Below are 19,832 nucleotides of genomic sequence, written 5' to 3' on the forward strand. Positions count from 1 at the left end.
CTGCTGTTATCAATCAGTATTATTATCAATAATAATAGTCATCGATCTGTGTGCTGCAGTTCAGACTACACAATAAATGTGAGGTTCTGAGGTTCTGGATCCACAGAACTTCAGGTAGAACCCGTTCACTGACAGCAGCTGTGTGTTTTGCTGGTTCTGTTCTGGTTCTGGTTCTACAGGTTCCATGTGACCCAGAACTCTCGCTGTAACATCTCCATGCTGGTTCAGCTGCAGCCAGAAGACGACGGCCGCAGGTTCAGGTGTCAGGTGGACCCGACCGGAATCAGCCGGCCCGCCTTCGTCCGCTTCACGTCCTCCTTTCTGTTCCAGAACCCTCCAGTGGTCCAGAACCAGAACCTGGTGGCTGAGGACTGTCCGGTCCGCCTGCCCGTCAGCCGCATCCTGCTCTACCTGGTTCTGCCAGTTCTGGTGGTCTCAGTGGGTCTGTTCACCTGGAGGTTGGACCATAAGAATGTCCCGAAGTCATCAGCTGCCATGGAGCTGCAGGTCCTGAGCGGACCTGGTTCTGTTCCGGTTCCATAGGCCCAGTTAATAGAATGGTTCTACAGTTAAGCATTCAGTTTTGACCAACAGAACTGACTCATGGATTCATTATTAATAACAAGCTTTTTATGAACATGTTTTACACAGAGTTCCTCCAAACTCTCAGGTTCTGTCCAGTTCTACTCTTCTGGGACCAAAACTAGGAAATCATTTGGATGGATTTAGAGAATTTAATGTTTTCAGACCCAGAATTTTTCTGTTTTCTCCCTAAAGCGACCTGAGAAACTGTTTTAAAGGTTCAGTGTCTAAATAAAACTTCAGATATGAAACATGGTAGAACAGACAGAATTATGGGATGGATCCAGCAGATGGAAGAAAGCCTAAAACCTCTAATCCCGGCTGGTCTAGTGTCTCTAGAAAGTTTCTGCCAGTGTATATCTATGGATGGATCCATATTTCTACTAAAAGACAGTCTCTGGTCCACATTTCTCCAACTTCAATAGAACCTGATGGAGGAAAGTTTTTAGATGATTAGACTAAATGTTGATGTGGAACCATTGGTAGGAACCAGAACCTGGAGTTCATAGAGGTCTAGATGATCATAGAGGTCTAGATGATCATAGAGGTCTAGATGATCATAGAGGTCTAGATGTTCACAGAGGTCTAGATGTTCACAGAGGTCTAGATGTTCATAGAGGTCTAGATATTTACTGAATGTTCTCACATGGGTCCTGAACTAAACTGTGAATAATTCAACACATCAAAGTAAATCATAAATGGAAGTAAAGCTGGATGGAGATGGAACATTAACCGCTGACGTTCTTGAAGGAAGCAGCTGCTGTGTTTTATGGATTTAATGAGGTTTCATCTCCAGAAGCTGTGATGTTCAAACATCTTCTGAACAGAACCTGAGATGGAGCAGAACCTCCTTCATTTGGTATTTTTTCCATATCTGTTGCAAGATCTTGGGATTTCCCACCAACAGAAACACTCGGCCTGTTTTAGCGAAGATCTGAGAGTTTGATACATTTTGATTGAGTTGGTTAAAGATATTCATGCAATAAAGAAATATTCTTAAAACTCAATGTGCAGACAGATAAACAGCAGGAAGGAATACGGGCAACAACTGGTTTGTTTGTTTGTTTTGGCAAAAGTGTAAATAATTAAAAAATAGTTTGGATGTGATCATGTGATCATGTTTTAAAAACTAATAAAAATCTGAACCGATCAGTTCATATTTTACTGTCAGATTAAGTCTGGTCTGTTTTATAAAGTCTGAATATTGTTCTACTGAGAGTGTTACTGTGTGTTTTGGCTTAAGTTCAATGTCAAAAATAAAGCAAAAATAAAAACATTAAAGCCAAAATATTAATGAGTGCTGGGCAGAATATTAATTTAATAATCAATTAGTTATCAAGATAAAATCTAAATCTTCTCCAAGTCATCCTGCTAATTCTGATTCCAAACCTCTGAAAGATAAAATAAATGTTTATTTAACAGAGAGTTTACCAGATAACTGAAGAATGGGGGTTTGAATTCTAACTAATTCTCCCGAAACTGATACAGAAGTTTCATGAAGGTTGAAACGCAGACGTGCTGATCTAAACTCCACCTGCTGGGGGCGCTGATGATGCTCCACTAAACCACGAAGAAGAAGAAGGACGGGAATCGCGAAGGGACAATTTAGTGTCGGTGCGGCTGAATGGGAGCTAAGCTAAGCTAACTGTTTCCTTTAAAATGGCGGCACATCTGAAAAAAAGGGTTTATGAGGAGTTTTCTAAAGTTGTCCAGGTGAGAAAATATAAGTGTTTAAGTTGGAGAATCAGATTAAATCAGATTAAAGGCCAAAGTTACGCTTCGGTAGCTCGTTAGCTGATGCTGAGCGGCTAGGCTAACACGCTAGCTTATTCTAAGCGGCTAGGCTAAAACGGCTGATTAAAATCTGCTGTTTGACGTTTGGAGCCTGAGTGAAGCTGCTGGTTGTTGTTGAACCAGATTAACTCCGTCTGTGTCACGAGTTAGAGTTAAATCAGCGATTAGAAGAAGATAAAGATCGATTGTTTTATTCTATTAAACGCTAATCCGAGGCTTAGCTGCATGAAGACACTAATAGACAATAAAAATCAAACCTGGTTCAACTTTTTATCCAACTGCTTCTGTCAGTTTTCATCCTCAACTAAAGTCCTGCAGAATACCTCACAGCAGTTAATCAGCAGATGATATTACAGTTAATTTTACATTATTATTGTGTTTAGATGCTGAATGATGGTTTTAGTTTTAGTTTGTATGTTATTCAGCTGCACTTTAAATCTGCAGATATAATAAGTTTAATAGTAATAAATACAACACATGTAAAAGTACAAGAAATTAAAATTAAACAAGATGAAATTAAAAAAACTATAAAAGAAAATTAAACATCTTTTTGACCTGAGCTAGAACATTGAAATGTTCCTCGTTTTTTTTAACATCAGCTGATCTCTGATCTGTGGAATAAAGTGTTAAAAGTTCAGAATGTAGAGAAGAACCAGAACGTGCAGATTTAAACGGAACCGACAACATCTGAAACAGACCAGAACAATCAGTAAATTAACAAAATGGGTTAATTCAATGGTTTTATGTGTTCTTCGTTCTCACAGGTTCCTCATGAAGAAGCTCCGGCTAAAAAGCTGCGTTTGTCCAAACCCAGCAAATCTGCAGCGCTCCACGTGGACCTCTGCAAGGCCTCCAGCTCCACCGACGCCCTGCAGTACCTGCTTACGTTCTCCAGGAAACCTGTGGAGGCAGAGAGTGTGGAGGGCGTGGTCCGCATCCTGTTGGAGCACTACTACAAGGTAAGGAACCCTCGGAGAACTCGTGTTTCACTACTATGAGGTAGAGAACCTGGAACATTGCGGGTCCTTCTCAGGTCTTTTAAGTCTTTCATCAGATGTTCCATGTTTTTCTCCACGTTCTTAGACTTTATTAATGATAATTATTACGTTCTCTGTGAATCTTGACATTCTCCATCCAGTAAATGTTTGTGTTACTCTATTAATGATAGTTCTGTAGAGCGGTTCCACTTCCTGTTTATCAGACCTTTGGTTCTTCCTGTCTTTTTAAATCTTCTGAAACTCATCAGCGTTTCCTGTTACCCAATCAGATTCATCGTCTGTGAAAACTACTTGGTGATGAAACTAATGATGATGATGTTGTTGTTTTCGTTGTCGTGTCCTAGGAGACGGATAACTCTGTGCGGCTGAAGATCGCCTCTCTGCTCGGTCTGTTGTCTAAAACTCCAGGATTCACTCCCGATTGCATCGTCGATGACGCCATAAACACACTTGGCAGCGAGAGTAAGAAACATCTGGATTCATTCACATTAGAGTCTAACATCTGGATTCATTCACATTAGAGTCTAACATCTGGATTCATTCACATTAGAGTCTAACATCTGGATTAATTCACATTAGAGTCTAACATCTGGATTCATTCACTTTAGAGTCTAACATCTGGATTCATTCACTTTAGAGTCTAACATCTGGATTCATTCACATTAGAGTCTAACATCTGGATTCATTCACATTAGAGTCTAACATCTGGATTCATTTACATTAGAGTCTAACATCTGCATTCATTCACATTAGAGTCTAACATCTGGATTCATTCACATTAGAGTCTAACATCTGGATTCATTTACATTAGAGTCTAACATCTGCATTCATTCACATTAGAGTCTGTAACATCTGGATTCATTCACATTAGAGTCTAACATCTGGATTCATTCACATTAGAGTCTGTAACATCTGGATTCATTCACATTAGAGTCTAACATCTGGATTCATTCACATTAGAGTCTAACATCTGGATTCATTCACATTAGAGTCTAACATCTGGATTCATTCACATTAGAGTCTAACATCTGGATTCATTCACATTAGAGTCTGTAACATCTGGATTCATTCACATTAGAGTCTAACATCTGGATTTATTCACATTAGAGTCTAACATCTGGATTCATTCACATTAGAGTCTAACATCTGGATTCATTTACATTAGAGTCTAACATCTGCATTCATTCACATTAGAGTCTAACATCTGGATTCATTCACATTAGAGTCTGTAACATCTGGATTCATTCACATTAGAGTCTAACATCTGCATTCATTCACATTAGAGTCTAACATCTGGATTCATTCACATTAGAGTCTGTAACATCTGGATTCATTCACATTAGAGTCTAACATCTGGATTCATTCACATTAGAGTCTAACATCTGCATTCATTCACATTAGAGTCTAACATCTGGATTCATTCACATTAGAGTCTGTAACATCTGGATTCATTCACATTAGAGTCTAACATCTGGATTCATTTACATTAGAGTCTAACATCTGCATTCATTCACATTAGAGTCTAACATCTGGATTCATTCACATTAGAGTCTGTAACATCTGGATTCATTCACATTAGAGTCTGTAACATCTGCATTCATTCACATTAGAGTCTAACATCTGCATTCATTCACATTAGAGTCTGTAACATCTGGATTCATTCACATTAGAGTCTAACATCTGGATTCATTCACATTAGAGTCTGTAACATCTGGATTCATTCACATTAGAGTCTAACATCTGCATTCATTCACATTAGAGTCTGTAACATCTGGATTCATTCACATTAGAGTCTAACATCTGGATTCATTCACATTAGAGTCTAACATCTGCATTCATTCACATTAGAGTCTAACATCTGGATTCATTCACATTAGAGTCTAACATCTGCATTCATTCACATTAGAGTCTAACATCTGGATTCATTCACATTAGAGTCTAACATCTGGATTCATTTACATTAGAGTCTAACATCTGCATTCATTCACATTAGAGTAACATCTGGATTCATTCACATTAGAGTCTGTAACATCTGGATTCATTCACATTAGAGTCTAACATCTGCATTCATTCACATTAGAGTCTAACATCTGGATTCATTCACATTAGAGTCTGTAACATCTGGATTCATTCACATTAGAGTCTAACATCTGGATTCATTCACATTAGAGTCTAACATCTGCATTCATTCACATTAGAGTCTAACATCTGGATTCATTCACATTAGAGTCTGTAACATCTGCATTCATTCACATTAGAGTCTAACATCTGGATTCATTTACATTAGAGTCTAACATCTGCATTCATTCACATTAGAGTCTAACATCTGGATTCATTCACATTAGAGTCTGTAACATCTGGATTCATTCACATTAGAGTCTGTAACATCTGCATTCATTCACATTAGAGTCTAACATCTGCATTCATTCACATTAGAGTCTAACATCTGCATTCATTCACATTAGAGTCTGTAACATCTGGATTCATTCACATTAGAGTCTGTAACATCTGCATTCATTCACATTAGAGTCTGTAACATCTGCATTCATTCACATTAGAGTCTAACATCTGGATTCATTCACATTAGAGTCTAACATCTGGATTCATTCACATTAGAGTCTAACATCTGCATTCATTCACATTAGAGTCTAACATCTGGATTCATTCACATTAGAGTCTGTAACATCTGGATTCATTCACATTAGAGTCTAACATCTGCATTCATTCACATTAGAGTCTGTAACATCTGGATTCATTTACATTAGAGTCTAACATCTGGATTCATTCACATTAGAGTCTAACATCTGGATTCATTCACATTAGAGTCTAACATCTGCATTCATTCACATTAGAGTCTAACATCTGGATTCATTCACATTAGAGTCTGTAACATCTGGATTCATTCACATTAGAGTCTAACATCTGCATTCATTCACATTAGAGTCTGTAACATCTGGATTCATTCACATTAGAGTCTAACATCTGGATTCATTCACATTAGAGTCTAACATCTGCATTCATTCACATTAGAGTCTAACATCTGGATTCATTCACATTAGAGTCTAACATCTGCATTCATTCACATTAGAGTATAACATCTGGATTCATTCACATTAGAGTCTGTAACATCTGGATTCATTCACATTAGAGTCTAACATCTGCATTCATTCACATTAGAGTCTGTAACATCTGGATTCATTTACATTAGAGTCTAACATCTGCATTCATTCACATTAGAGTCTAACATCTGCGTTCATTCACATTAGAGTCTGTAACATCTGGATTCATTCACATTAGAGTCTAACATCTGGATTCATTCACATTAGAGTCTAACATCTGCATTCATTCACATTAGAGTCTAACATCTGGATTCATTCACATTAGAGTCTAACATCTGCATTCATTCACATTAGAGTCTAACATCTGGATTCATTTAAACTCAAACTCATTTTTCTGCATTTAGGACAGTAGTCCAGAACTGATGCTACAAAACACCGAAACTAAAAAATCAGCTGATTGTTGTGTGTTTAGTTGTGTTGTTGTGTCTCCAGAGTCTCACCAGGTTCTGGCCCAGCTCCTCGATACTCTCCTGGTCATCGGATCTCAGCTCCCTGAGAGTCCAGCGGTGAGACTGAGACTCATAGAGGTGGCTTATAAGGTAACACAGACACGCGCACACACACACACACACACACACACACACACACACACACACACACACACACACACACACATGTTTGTACTTCTATCTTAGTGAGGACATCCATAGGCGTAATGCATTTCCTAGAGCCTTACCCTAACCTTAACCATCACAACTGATTGCCTAAACTTAATCCTTACCCTAACCCTAACCAAACCTCAATTCATACCTGTTCTCTAAAAACAAGTCTTCACCCTCAAACATGGCTGTTTCAAAGTGAGGACCGGCCAAAATGTCCTCACTTTGTAAAAATGTCCTCACTTTGATAGTTAAATGCAGAAAATGGTCCTCACAATGTAGCAAGTACAAGAACACACACACACACACACACACACACACACACACACATACACACACACACACACACACACACACACACACACACACACACACACACACACACACGTCTGTCTTTCTATCATTGTGGGGACTTACCATTGACTCCCATTCATATCTAACCCTTACCCTAATCCTAACCTTAACCAACACCAAATCAATGCCTAACCCTAAAGAAACGTTTTTGCACTTTTACATTTTTTAGAAACAACATGGCCAAGAAAACGCTGTTGCCACCCGTGGGGACCTCATTATAGGTCCCCACCGATATAGCAAATAGTCAGGTTGACGTCCCCACCGGTATAAATAAACAAGCCCACACACACTAATGTTGTGTATTTCTACTGAATATATTTATATGCTGTAGACTCCTTCAGTCTGATCTTCTGACTGTCTCCTCTTCCAGAACCTCTCCGACTCGTCTTTTGGGGTGAGGACCAAGTGTCTCCAGCTGCTAGGCTGTCTGGGTCTGCTGGAGGCTCCTCTGGGTAAAGACAGTGATGGACCTGGACCTTCTCTGGGTTTGGAGCTTCACTCTGTTTAAAATGAAACATTAATTATATGTGATGAATACTGAGATGAATATATGTTTATAAAATCACCAACATGACACCATTTATCAGCCAGAACCTGCAGAAACAGAACCCTTCACCTGGTCTCTGAAATTCAGAGGACAATGTGATCTTCTAGACCTTGGTGATGTTTTGGTCTGTTCTGTTGCTCCAGCAGCTGTGAGGGACGTTCAGAGCATCATCAGTGATTATTTTGGAGATCAGGACCCCAGAGTTCGGACTGCTGCCCTCAAAGCCATGGTAGGACTGACCAGAACACGACCTGAACCCGGCCAGAACCACAGTCAGCAGATGATCGCCAGTTTATGAATTCTGTCTTCTGTTTGTGTTCAGCTGCACCTGCATGAGAGAGGAATGAAGATACACCAGATCATCTATGATCAGGTACAAACTGTTAATACAGATAGATGGAGTGGTGACAGGAACTCTGCTGAGATCTTTCAAGAAGCTAGTCCTGTTGATGCAACTTTAAACCTGAAACCAACCTGCTGTCAGTCTGAGTTACTTCAGATACCAGGAACTCTCACTGCATCTAGACCTCTGTGAACATCTAGACCTCTATGAAGATCTAGACCTCTGTGAACACCTAGACCTCTATGAAGATCTAGACCTCTATGAACACCTAGACCTCTGTGAACACCTAGACCTCTATGAACACCTAGACCTCTGTGAACACCTAGACCTCTATGAACACCTAGACCTCTGTGAACACCTAGACCTCTGTGAACATCAAGACCTCTGTGAACACCTAGACCTCTATGAACACCTAGACCTCTGTGAACATCTAGACCTCTGTGAACACCTAGACCTCTATGAACACCTAGACCTCTATGAACACCTAGACCTCTATGAACATCAAGACCTCTGTGAACACCTAGACCTCTGTGAACATCTAGACCTCTGTGAACACCTAGACCTCTGTGAACACCTAGACCTCTGTGAACACCTAGACCTCTGTGAACATCTAGACCTCTGTGAACACCTAGACCTCTGTGAACATCTAGACCTCTGTGAACATCTAGACCTCTGTGAACACCTAGACCTCTGTGAACACCTAGACCTCTGTGAACACCTAGACCTCTGTGAACACCTAGACCTCTGTGAACACCTAGACCTCTGTGAACACCTAGACCTCTGTGAACATCTAGACCTCTGTGAACACCTAGACCTCTGTGAACATCTAGACCTCTGTGAACACCTAGACCTCTGTGAACATCTAGACCTCTGTGAACACCTAGACCTCTTTGAACATCAAGACCTCTATGAACACCTAGACCTCTGTGAACACCTAGACCTCTGTGAACACCTAGACCTCTATGAACATCTAGACCTCTATGAACATCTAGACCTCTGTGAACACCTAGACCTCTACGAGCATCTAGACCTCCATGAACATCTAGACCTCTATGAACTCCAGGTTCTGGTTCCACATCATCATTTAGTCTAAACATCTAAAAACTTTCCTCCATCAGGTTCTACTAAAGTTAGTGAAATGTGGACCAAAGACTGTATTTTAGTAGAAACATGGATCCATCCAGATATAAACACTGACAGGATCTTTATGGAGACCATCCTGGATTGGAGGTTTTAGACTTTCTTCCATCTTCAGGTCCAATAATGAAAGTGATCCTCTGCTGGATCCATCCCATCATTCTGGTCTGATCAAACTTTTCTGTTTGAAGTTTTATGTTGATACTGACCTCAAAGTTCAGATATGTTTCAGGGCTGTAGGTCCTAAACAACAGATGAACAAGCCATGAACAGAATCTGAGATGGAGGAACATCTCTGCTGTCTGAGAAGACCCTGACTGATTCTGGTTTTTCTGTTTTCAGGCCTGCAGGCTGCTGTCAGACGACTATGAGCAGGTCCGATCTGCAGCGGTTCAGATGGTTTGGGTTCTCAGTCAGCTTTACCCTGAAAGGTGAGAAGATCCAGATGTTCAGACTGATGTTCTGATTGACTGGATCTCTGAAAAAACAGAAAAAATCAAGTTTTGCTCAATGAAAAGCAGAAACTCTGATCAGATCTTCTCATGATGCTGCAGGTTTTAATCTTCATATTATTACTTTTCTTCAAATATTAAAATCACTCAGTGACACTTTCCATGTTGAAGTTATTTGCTAACTAGTTAGCTTAGCATTAATTAGCGTCAGCCTGAACTGTAGTTTGTTTTTTTCTGTCCAATCAGCATCGTGCCCATTCCGTCGTCCAATGAGGAGATCCGACTGGTGGATGATGCTTTCGGTAAGATCAGCCACATGGTCAGTGATGGTTCCTGGATGGTCCGAGTCCAGGCGGCCAAAACCTTGGTGAGAAACAGAACCGGGCTTATGGTCCACATTAAAACAGGTTCCTTAAACTAGAGCTGATCTGACGACAACAGAACCTCATGATTTAATGTGAAATAAAGTCAGTTTGTTCACAGGGATCCTCAGATTTGTTGGAAACAATTTTATAGAGTCATAACTTTAGTAATGAAATTTAGTTAATCTTTGAAGCTGTTCATCAGACCTCCTGAGAAGAACTAAAATAAGAACCTTCCTGGTTTCAGGGTTCCATGCTGCAGGTCAGTCCTCACTTTCTGGAGCAAACGCTGGATAAGAAGCTGATGTCTGATCTCAGGGTGAGTAACAAAATTTCTTACAGAATTTCGACAGTGATCTGGAGGAACATCTCCTCACGTCTGTCAGGTCCATCACGTCTACGTTCTAACATTAAATGTTGTTTCTGCTGCGTCCAGAGGAAGAGAACAGCTCATGAACGGGCCAAAGAGCTCTTTGCTTCTGGAGAATTCTCCTCTGGCAGGAAGTGGGCCGACGATGCTCCCAAGGAGAAGCTGGACACCAACACCGTCAACCTGATCGCCTCTGGAGCCTGTGGAGCCTTCGTCCACGGCTTGGAGGATGAGATGTTTGGTACTGGAGGCCCATGATAAGGATCTGGTTCATTTACAGTTGAAGGATCATTACCTGAAAAAAATCAACCAGAACCTCCTCAGAACCTCTTGGTTCTTCATCTTCATCTAGTAACTCCATTAAAGATCAGAGTTGCACCTTCAGACTGTGAATATTTCCAGAGTTCCAGGTCCTTGAAGTCCATAGAGGTGGGTCCAGATTTCATGATGCATCCCATAATACTGATGCTCAGAGTTGGTTACAGAGAAAACGACCCTGGATGGATGTAAAGCTGGTCTGGTGTCAGTTTTTATCAGAACGCGTTAGAGTTCTGGTTAAAACTGACACCAGATCAGTCACATTCTGAACCCTCCTCTATGGACTTCAAGGACCTGGACCTCTGGAGGTGTTTGGTTGATTTTACATGAAAGGATCTGGGAAGCAGAAGATTGTCTGTTCATCGTCTGTACATTAATATATGATGTCATAGTTTGGATCTTCTACCCCTGGTCGCTCCAGGTTCTCTTCAGGGTGACCTTTTTCCATGTTCTCCTCCCTCAGAGGTCCGTATCGCGGCTGTGGAGGCTCTCTGCCAGCTGGCTCGGGCTTCTCCCAGCTTTGCAGAGAAATGTCTGGACTTCCTGGTGGACATGTTCAACGATGAGATCGAGGAGGTCCGGCTGCAGTCCATCCATGTCCTCAGACAGATCTCCACCCACATCACCCTGAGGGAGGACCAGCTGGACACGGTTCTGGCTGTTCTGGAGGTAAAACCCAGCAGAGAACCAGTGAACCAGTAGACCAAAAAAAAAACAGTAGAGCAGTAGACCAGTAGACTGATGGACCTTCTGTCCTCCAGGATTCATCTCGAGACATCAGAGAAGCTCTCCATGAGCTGCTGTGTTTCACCAACGTCTCCACCAAAGAGTGCATCCAGCTGGCCCTGCTGGAGCTGTTGAAGAACCTGAACAAGTACCCCACGGACCGGAACTCTGTCTGGAAGTAAGATTAATATTATTAATCTTTATGTTTTCATGTCTTCCTGTTTTCATGTGCCACCAATAGACCTTTTCCCAGTGACGTCAGAGTCTGGGACACGTACCTTCCTTAGCAACGCACGCCGCCATTAAAAGAGGGGGCAACAAAGTCCTTAGCAACCGTGATTTGACCGCCGAAACCACGCGGTTTTGACCCGGAGAAAAACGTCTGGTGATTATTTTGGAAATCTTGAGCCAAAAGCCAAGCTGCGGTATAAAGAAAAAATAGAACTGGTTGGTTTGCAGTCATGTCCGTACCAAATTGCACTGGGATCATGGGAAAACGACCCTACTACGTGTCCAGATCTTCATTGGCACTCCATTTACGAGTACCTTATCAACAGCCCAGGCATCCACACAATGGAGAAGATGAAAACTTATAAAAGCCTGGACTCAAATGTTTTCTTTGAGGTATGCTTATATTTATACGTTTTTGTGCATACAGGTCAATGTCAGAATGATAAATGCCTTGTAAGATATGGCTACACCAGCTCCGCTATGCTAAGCTAATGTTAAGCTAACGGGGTGAGCCATTACACCTTTTAATTTCAAGTGGAAGTAGTTTATGTATATTAGTTAGATGTGCATTATCAAAACTAAGAGTCAGATACCTGTAAATGAGCTCTACCCACCCTAGGCCCAAGGGTATGAGGTGCTAACAATAATGAGGACAATGCTGCTGATTACAACATAGTAGTTAGCAGAACGAAAGGGAGGAGAGAAGGGAGACTTGTTTGTTCAGTATTGAGTTTAGGAGTGTTTAAAAATAGCAGTGCGAGTAGAAAGACCCCTGACTTTTTGTGGGAAGCACAGCTAGCACTAGCCTAAGTTAAGTAGCTAGCCCTCAACATTTCAGATAATTATAGACATCATAAGCTTCAGTCAATTCCAGCCACTTTCAGTCCAAAAAATCGCTAATATTCTATTTGTAAATAAAAATATGATGAGAAATACAGGGAATATTGGACGCGCATCGCGAGGTGCATTTCCTTGAAAACCACCTATTCGTGGATTTTATACCGACTTCAAGACATGTTTTGGACAAAATATGTTACTGGCTTGTTTCGTGTGGAAGTCCAAGGTTGGATTATGGCCGTTTTTTGTGGAATATTTTCATCTGTGTGTAATAATGAACCCGGAAATGTGAGTCGCGCTGTGTACGTTAAAGCCGTGTACAGAGAACGGATGGATGGATATTCGTTGTTTGTCGGACAAATGTGTTTATATTACCGCTGTGGTAATCACATCTGAAAGTGGTTTATACCGTCGGATTCATGAGAATCTAAGCTTTCCATTGGCGTATAATGTTTATATAATCGTGTTTGCAGTTTCAGACATTTAGCAAATTGCTTATGCAGATCTCAAAGTGTACCGCGGGCGGGACACTGAAGCGCAACTGAAGCGCAACGGGTTAAGCTTATTAATTAATCATTTCAGAAAATCAGTTAAGGGGTAATAATTTCATGAAACGCAACATACCATTGACGAAATGCTGACTGCAAACATAGGACCATTTTGACTGTGGGCTCCATGTGGTTCCATCATTGTTAATCCGCCTCAATGCTTTGAGCCATAAAGTCCTTTTCTGGCCCTTTCCAGTCGGAATCCTGTAAAAGGAAATGTTCTTGTTGCTCCATGACTGAGAACTACAGCCAAAAACAGCGCAGGTTTTGGGCATATCTGCCTTTGGTCGTAAAAATCGGGTGGGAGAGGTGGGAAAGTAATGGTCGTCAAGGCAATAGCATACCCCTCTTAAAATGGCAGTATCGCGTTGCTAGGGGCGGTGACCGGCGGTGACGTTTGATGATGACGTTTCGGAAAAAGGTCTATATAACTTTATAACTATATATCTATGTATCTTTATAACTAATATAACTTTATAACTATATATCTATGTATCTTTATAACTAATATAACTTTATAACTATATATCTATGTATCTTTATAACTAATATAACTTTATAACTATATATCTATGTATCTTTATAACTAATATAACTTTATAACTATATATCTATGTATCTTTATAACTAATATAACTTTATAACTATATATCTATGTATCTTTATAACTAATATAACTTTATAACTATATATCTATGTATCTTTATAACTAATATAACTTTATAACTATATATCTATGTATCTTTATCACTAATATAACTTTATAACTATATATCTATGTATCTTTATCACTAATATAACTTTATAACTATATATCTATGTATCTTTATAACTAATATAACTTTATAACTATATATCTATGTATCTTTATAACTAATATATAACTTTATAACTATAGACCCTTTATTTGTTTACAAACATTGTGACGTTTTTTGTGGGCGGGGCTTATGCTGGAGGCAAAAGCGGAGCGAGAAGTCAAGCGGGACTGGGAGTATTTAGTTTGCGCTGGGAGTTTGTGCTGCAAACTCGAGCATTTTTAACCCGTTAAACTTCAGTGAACCGCCGGCGGTACACTTACTAATTTGCATAGGAATTTAAAGAATGTCTGAAGGCTGCAAACGCGATTATATAAACACTATACGCCGATGGAAAGCTTAGATTCTCATGAATCCGCCGGTATAAACCACTTTCAGATGTGATTACCACAGCGGGTAACGAATCGGTCGTTTTCAAGGAAATGCACCTCGCGATGCGCGTCCAATATTCCCTGTATTTCTCGTCATATTTAACGGGTTATTGTTTTTGATTGTATTTTTTTCTGTGTCTTGTTGTGTCCTTGTTCTTATGGTGTGTGTATTTGGACCCAGTGTCTGGAATAAAGCTGAATTGAATTGAATATTTTTTGTTTACAAATAGAATATTAGTGATTTTTTGTACTGAAAATGGCTGGAATTGAGTGCAGCTGATCGTCTCTGTCCAGTCTTTTCGCCTCAGTGCATTTAACCACAACTGTCTTCGTTCCCTCTGAGCACGAGTGTTCGGTGGAATCCTATAAAACTTTAATTTGCGTTCGCCAATGTCATTCCTCCTATTCTGGCATCCAAAAACACAGCAGGACGACATTTTAGAAAAGTTGATAGAGCCTAGTCCCTCAGTCTTTCGCCTTTCGGTCCGGCCGCGGGCTTCCTCTTTTGCCTCCAGCTAAAGCTGTGACGTCATTCGTGACGTGGGTCATTAAAGGGTCTATATATCTATGCCACAGCATGTTTTTTTTTCCGACTTGCTGCAATCACATGTAATGTTACAGCCAATCACAGGTTTGCTTTATCATAAATATGTGATAAGTACCGGAACATGTAATCCTTACAATCCGATGTGCCATATATATGGATCAGTATTGATTAACCATGGCTACCGTAGTCAGGGGGGTGTCGCAAGGCATCCAGCCTGCCGGAATCCCTGGTTTACAGACGCTTTTGTTATGACAACGAGGCACTAATGTGCGCAGGAGGGAAACACGCCAAGCACCTCCCTCCCTCCCAGACATTACAATCTACGGTCAGTCTTCTCTTCTCATTCACGATCAACACGTATCTCATGGGATGCTAAGTGCTAACGTTAGCTCACAGGCTGCGGCTGGCCCAGGCTTCTTCTCTTGTTTATTGTTAGAGCAATACAGCGCCCCCCAAAGGTCTGGCATGTGAGCTGATCTCTGGAAACGGCTCTGTGTGGACGGCAGAAACGGCTTCGTCTTGTAGCTTCTACGTATTCTATGCGCCATATAATGCGGTGCGCCATATATATGAAAACTGTTTTCAAATAGGCCATTCATTGAAGGTGCGCCTTACACTCCAGTGCGCCGTATAGTGCGGAAAATACGATATATATATCTATGTATCTTTATAACTAATATAACTTTAAAACTGTTTTGTGTGTTTCCTGTCAGGTGTCTGAAGTTTCTGGGTTCTCGACACCCGACTCTGGTTCTACCTCTGGTTCCTGAGTTGCTCAGTACACATCCGTACTTCGATACTCCAGAACCAGACATGGATGACCCGGCCTGTATCCTCTAATTACCTCATAAATACAACAAAAATGCTACATAAATACTACACAAGTACTGCAATAGTAACTCATAAATACTACATAAATATCACATAAGTACTACTCAAATTACTCATAGATACTGCACAAATATCATAGAAATACTACACAACTATCTTACAAATATTTCAGTGTTTCTGCTGCAGTTTAATATGTTTCTGTTGTAGTTTAATATGTTTCTGCTGTAGTTTAATGTTTCTTGACGCGGTTATCAGACATAGCGGTTCTGGTTCTGGTTTTTAACGCGGCCACTTCCTGTCCCACGATGCCGGCACTGTTCTCTGACCACACCTTCAGACATTACGCCTACCTGAGGGACAGCCTGTCTCACTTGGTGCCGCCGCTCAGGGTTAGGACTGATGTTTAACGAGAACTGTAACTTTAACTGTAGCTGTAACTGCTGCTCTAAGTATACCTGTAGCTGGAACTATACCTGTAACTGTAACTATAACTATAGGTGTAACTGTAGCTGTAACTATAACTGTAGCTGTAACTACAATTGTAACTATAACTGTAACTTTAGCTGTAACTATAACTGTAGTTGTGACTATAACTGTAGCTGTAACTGTAGCTGTAACTATAACTGTAGCTGTAACTATGACTAACAATAACTGTAGCTGTAACTATAACTGTAACTATAACTGCAGTTGTAACTACAATTGTAACTTTAACTATAACTGTAGCTGTAACTGTAGCTGTAACAACTGTAGCTGTAACTATGACTAACAATAACTGTAGCTGTAACTATAACTGTAGCTGTAACTATAACTGTAACAATAACTGTGGTTGTAACTATAACTGTAGCTGTAACTATAACTGTAGCTGTAACTATAACTGTAACAATAACTGTAGTTGTAACTATAACTGTCGCTGTAACAATAACTGTAACTATGACTAACAATAACTAGTTGTAACAATAACTGTAGCTGTAACTATGACTAACAATAACTGTAGTTGTAACTATAACTGTAGCTGTAACTATGACTAACAATAACTGTAGCTGTAACAATAACTACAGCTGTAACTATAACTGTAACAATAACTGTGGTTGTAACTATGACTGTAGCTGTAACTACAATTGTAACTTTAACTATAACTGTAGCTGTAACTGTAGCTGTAACAATAACTGTAGCTGTAACAATAACTGTAGCTGTAACTATGACTAACTATAACTGTAGCTGTAGCTGTAACAATAACTGTAGCTGTAACTATAACTGTAGCTGTAACTATGACTAACAATAACTGTAGTTGTAACTATAACTGTAGCTGTAACTATGACTAACAATAACTGTAGCTGTAACAATAACTATAGCTGTAACTATAACTGTGGTTGTAACTATGACTGTAGCTGTAACTATAACTGTAGCTGTAACTACAATTGTAACTTTAACTATAACTGTAGCTGTAACTGTAGCTGTAACAATAACTGTAGCTGTAACTATAACTGTAACAATAATTGTAGTTGTAACTATAACTGTAGCTGTAACTATAACTGTAACAATAACTGTAGTTGTAACTATAACTGTAGCTGTAACTATAACTGTAACAATAACTGTAGTTGTAACTATAACTGTAGCTGTAACTATGACTAACAATAACTGTAGTTGTAACTATAACTGTAGCTGTAACAATAACTGTAGCTGTAACTATGACTAACTGTAGCTGTAGCTGTAACAATAACTGTAGCTGTAACTATAACTGTAACAATAATTGTAGTTGTAACTATAACTGTAGCTGTAACTATAACTGTAACAATAACTGTAGTTGTAACTATAACTGTAGCTGTAACTATGACTAACAATAACTGTAGTTGTAACAATAACTGTAGCTGTAACTATAACTGTAGCTGTAACTATAACTGTAACAATAACTGTAGTTGTAACTATAACTGTAGCTGTAACTATAACTGTAACAATAACTGTAGTTGTAACTATAACTGTAGCTGTAACAATAACTAGCTGTAACTATGACTAACAATAACTGTAGTTGTAACAATAACTGTAGCTGTAACTATAACTGTAGCTGTAACTATAACTGTAACAATAACTGTGGTTGTAACTATGACTGTAGCTGTAACTATAACTGTAACAACTGTAGTTGTAACAATAACTGTAGTTGTAACTATAACTGTAGCTGTAACTATGACGAACAATAACTGTAGTTGTAACTATAACTGTAGCTGTAACAATAACTGTAGCTGTAACTATGACAATAACTGTAGCTGTAACTATGACTGTAGCTGTAACTATAACTGTAGCTGTAACTACAATTGTAACTTTAACTATAACTGTAGCTGTAACTGTAGCTGTAACAATAACTGTAGCTGTAACAATAACTGTAGCTGTAACTATAACTGTAACAATAACTGTAGTTGTAACTACAACTGTAGCTGTAACTATAACTGTAACTGTAGCTGTAACTATAACTGTAGCTGTAACTATAACTGTAGCTGTAACAATAACTGTAGCTGTAACTATGACTAACAATAACTGTAGTTGTAACTACAACTGTAGCTGTAACAATAACTGTAGCTGTAACTAAAACTAACAATAACTGTAGTTGTAACTACAACTGTAGCTGTAACAATAACTGTAGCTGTAACTAAAACTAACAATAACTGTAGCTGTAACTATAACTGTAACAATAACTGTAGCTGTAACTGTAGCTGTAACTATAACTATAACTGTAGCTGTAACAATAACTGTAGCTGTAACTAAAACTAACAATAACTGTAGTTGTAACTATAACTGTAGCTGTAACAATAACTGTAGCTGTAACTATGACTAACAATAACTGTAGTTGTAACAATAACTGTAGCTGTAACTATAACTGTAGCTGTAACAATAACTGTAGCTGTAACTATGACTAACAATAACTGTAGTTGTAACTACAACTGTAGCTGTAACAATAACTGTAGCTGTAACTAAAACTAACAATAACTGTAGTTGTAACTACAACTGTAGCTGTAACAATAACTGTAGCTGTAACTAAAACTAACAATAACTGTAGCTGTAACTATAACTGTAACAATAACTGTAGCTGTAACTGTAGCTGTAACTATAACTATAACTGTAGCTGTAACAATAACTGTAGCTGTAACTAAAACTAACAATAACTGTAGTTGTAACTATAACTGTAGCTGTAACAATAACTGTAGCTGTAACTATGACTAACAATAACTGTAGTTGTAACAATAACTGTAGCTGTAACTATGACTAACAATAACTGTAGTTGTAACTATAACTGTAGCTGTAACAATAACTGTAGCTGTAACTATGACTAACAATAACTGTAGCTCTAACTATAACTGTAGCTGTAACAATAACTGTAGCTGTAACTATGACTAACAATAACTGTAGCTGTAACTATAACTGTAGCTGTAACTATAACTGTAACAATAACTGTAGTTGTAACTATAACTGTAGCTGTAACAATAACTGTAGCTGTAACTGTAGCTGTAACTATAACTGTAGCTGTAACTATAACTGTAGCTGTAACTATGACAATAACTGTAGCTGTAACTATGACTGTAGCTGTAACTGTAGCTGTAACTATAACTGTAGCTGTAACTATAACTGTAGCTGTAACTATGACAATAACTGTAGCTGTAACTATGACTGTAGCTGTAGCTGTAACTGTAGCTGTAACTATGACTAACAATAACTGTAGCTGTAACTATGACAATAACTGTAGCTGTAACTATGACAATAACTGTAGCTGTAACTATAACTGTAGCTGTAACTATGACTAACAATAACTGTAGCTGTAACTATGACAATAACTGTAGCTGTAACTATAACTGTAGCTGTAGCTGTAACTGTTGCTGTAACTATAACTGTAGCTGTAACTATGACTAACAATAACTGTAGCTGTAACTATAACTGTAGCTGTAGCTGTAACTGTTGCTGTAA

At 39.1% G+C, this 19,832-nt stretch overlaps 1 protein-coding gene and 1 long non-coding RNA gene across 2 annotated transcripts in view; one reads left to right on the forward strand and one right to left on the reverse strand.

Moving 5' to 3' along the window:
- The first annotated feature begins 2,142 nt into the window (after nt 1-2,142).
- The window catches only part of ints4 (integrator complex subunit 4), a 32,134-nt gene continuing 14,444 nt past the window's right edge, over nt 2,143-19,832 (forward strand). Inside the window, exons 1-15 of the mRNA XM_051957513.1 lie at nt 2,143-2,295; nt 3,141-3,335; nt 3,719-3,836; nt 6,926-7,032; nt 7,817-7,931; nt 8,140-8,222; nt 8,316-8,366; nt 9,816-9,904; nt 10,172-10,292; nt 10,535-10,606; nt 10,724-10,898; nt 11,439-11,644; nt 11,737-11,879; nt 15,764-15,879; nt 16,137-16,270. Of these exons, the coding sequence (XP_051813473.1) occupies nt 2,242-2,295; nt 3,141-3,335; nt 3,719-3,836; nt 6,926-7,032; nt 7,817-7,931; nt 8,140-8,222; nt 8,316-8,366; nt 9,816-9,904; nt 10,172-10,292; nt 10,535-10,606; nt 10,724-10,898; nt 11,439-11,644; nt 11,737-11,879; nt 15,764-15,879; nt 16,137-16,270 (1,779 nt within the window). The 5' untranslated portion in view covers nt 2,143-2,241. The remainder of the gene's footprint in view (nt 2,296-3,140; nt 3,336-3,718; nt 3,837-6,925; nt 7,033-7,816; nt 7,932-8,139; nt 8,223-8,315; nt 8,367-9,815; nt 9,905-10,171; nt 10,293-10,534; nt 10,607-10,723; nt 10,899-11,438; nt 11,645-11,736; nt 11,880-15,763; nt 15,880-16,136; nt 16,271-19,832) is intronic.
- LOC127536655 (uncharacterized) lies at nt 8,616-9,324 on the reverse strand. Its single transcript, XR_007945734.1, has 3 exons — nt 9,019-9,324; nt 8,893-8,982; nt 8,616-8,640 (listed from the first exon to the last, which is right to left on the reverse strand). It is a non-coding gene; the product is annotated as an uncharacterized LOC127536655 (long non-coding RNA).

This window comes from Acanthochromis polyacanthus, chromosome 13, assembly GCF_021347895.1.
Source record: "Acanthochromis polyacanthus isolate Apoly-LR-REF ecotype Palm Island chromosome 13, KAUST_Apoly_ChrSc, whole genome shotgun sequence".
Taxonomy (NCBI): domain Eukaryota; kingdom Metazoa; phylum Chordata; class Actinopteri; family Pomacentridae; genus Acanthochromis; species Acanthochromis polyacanthus.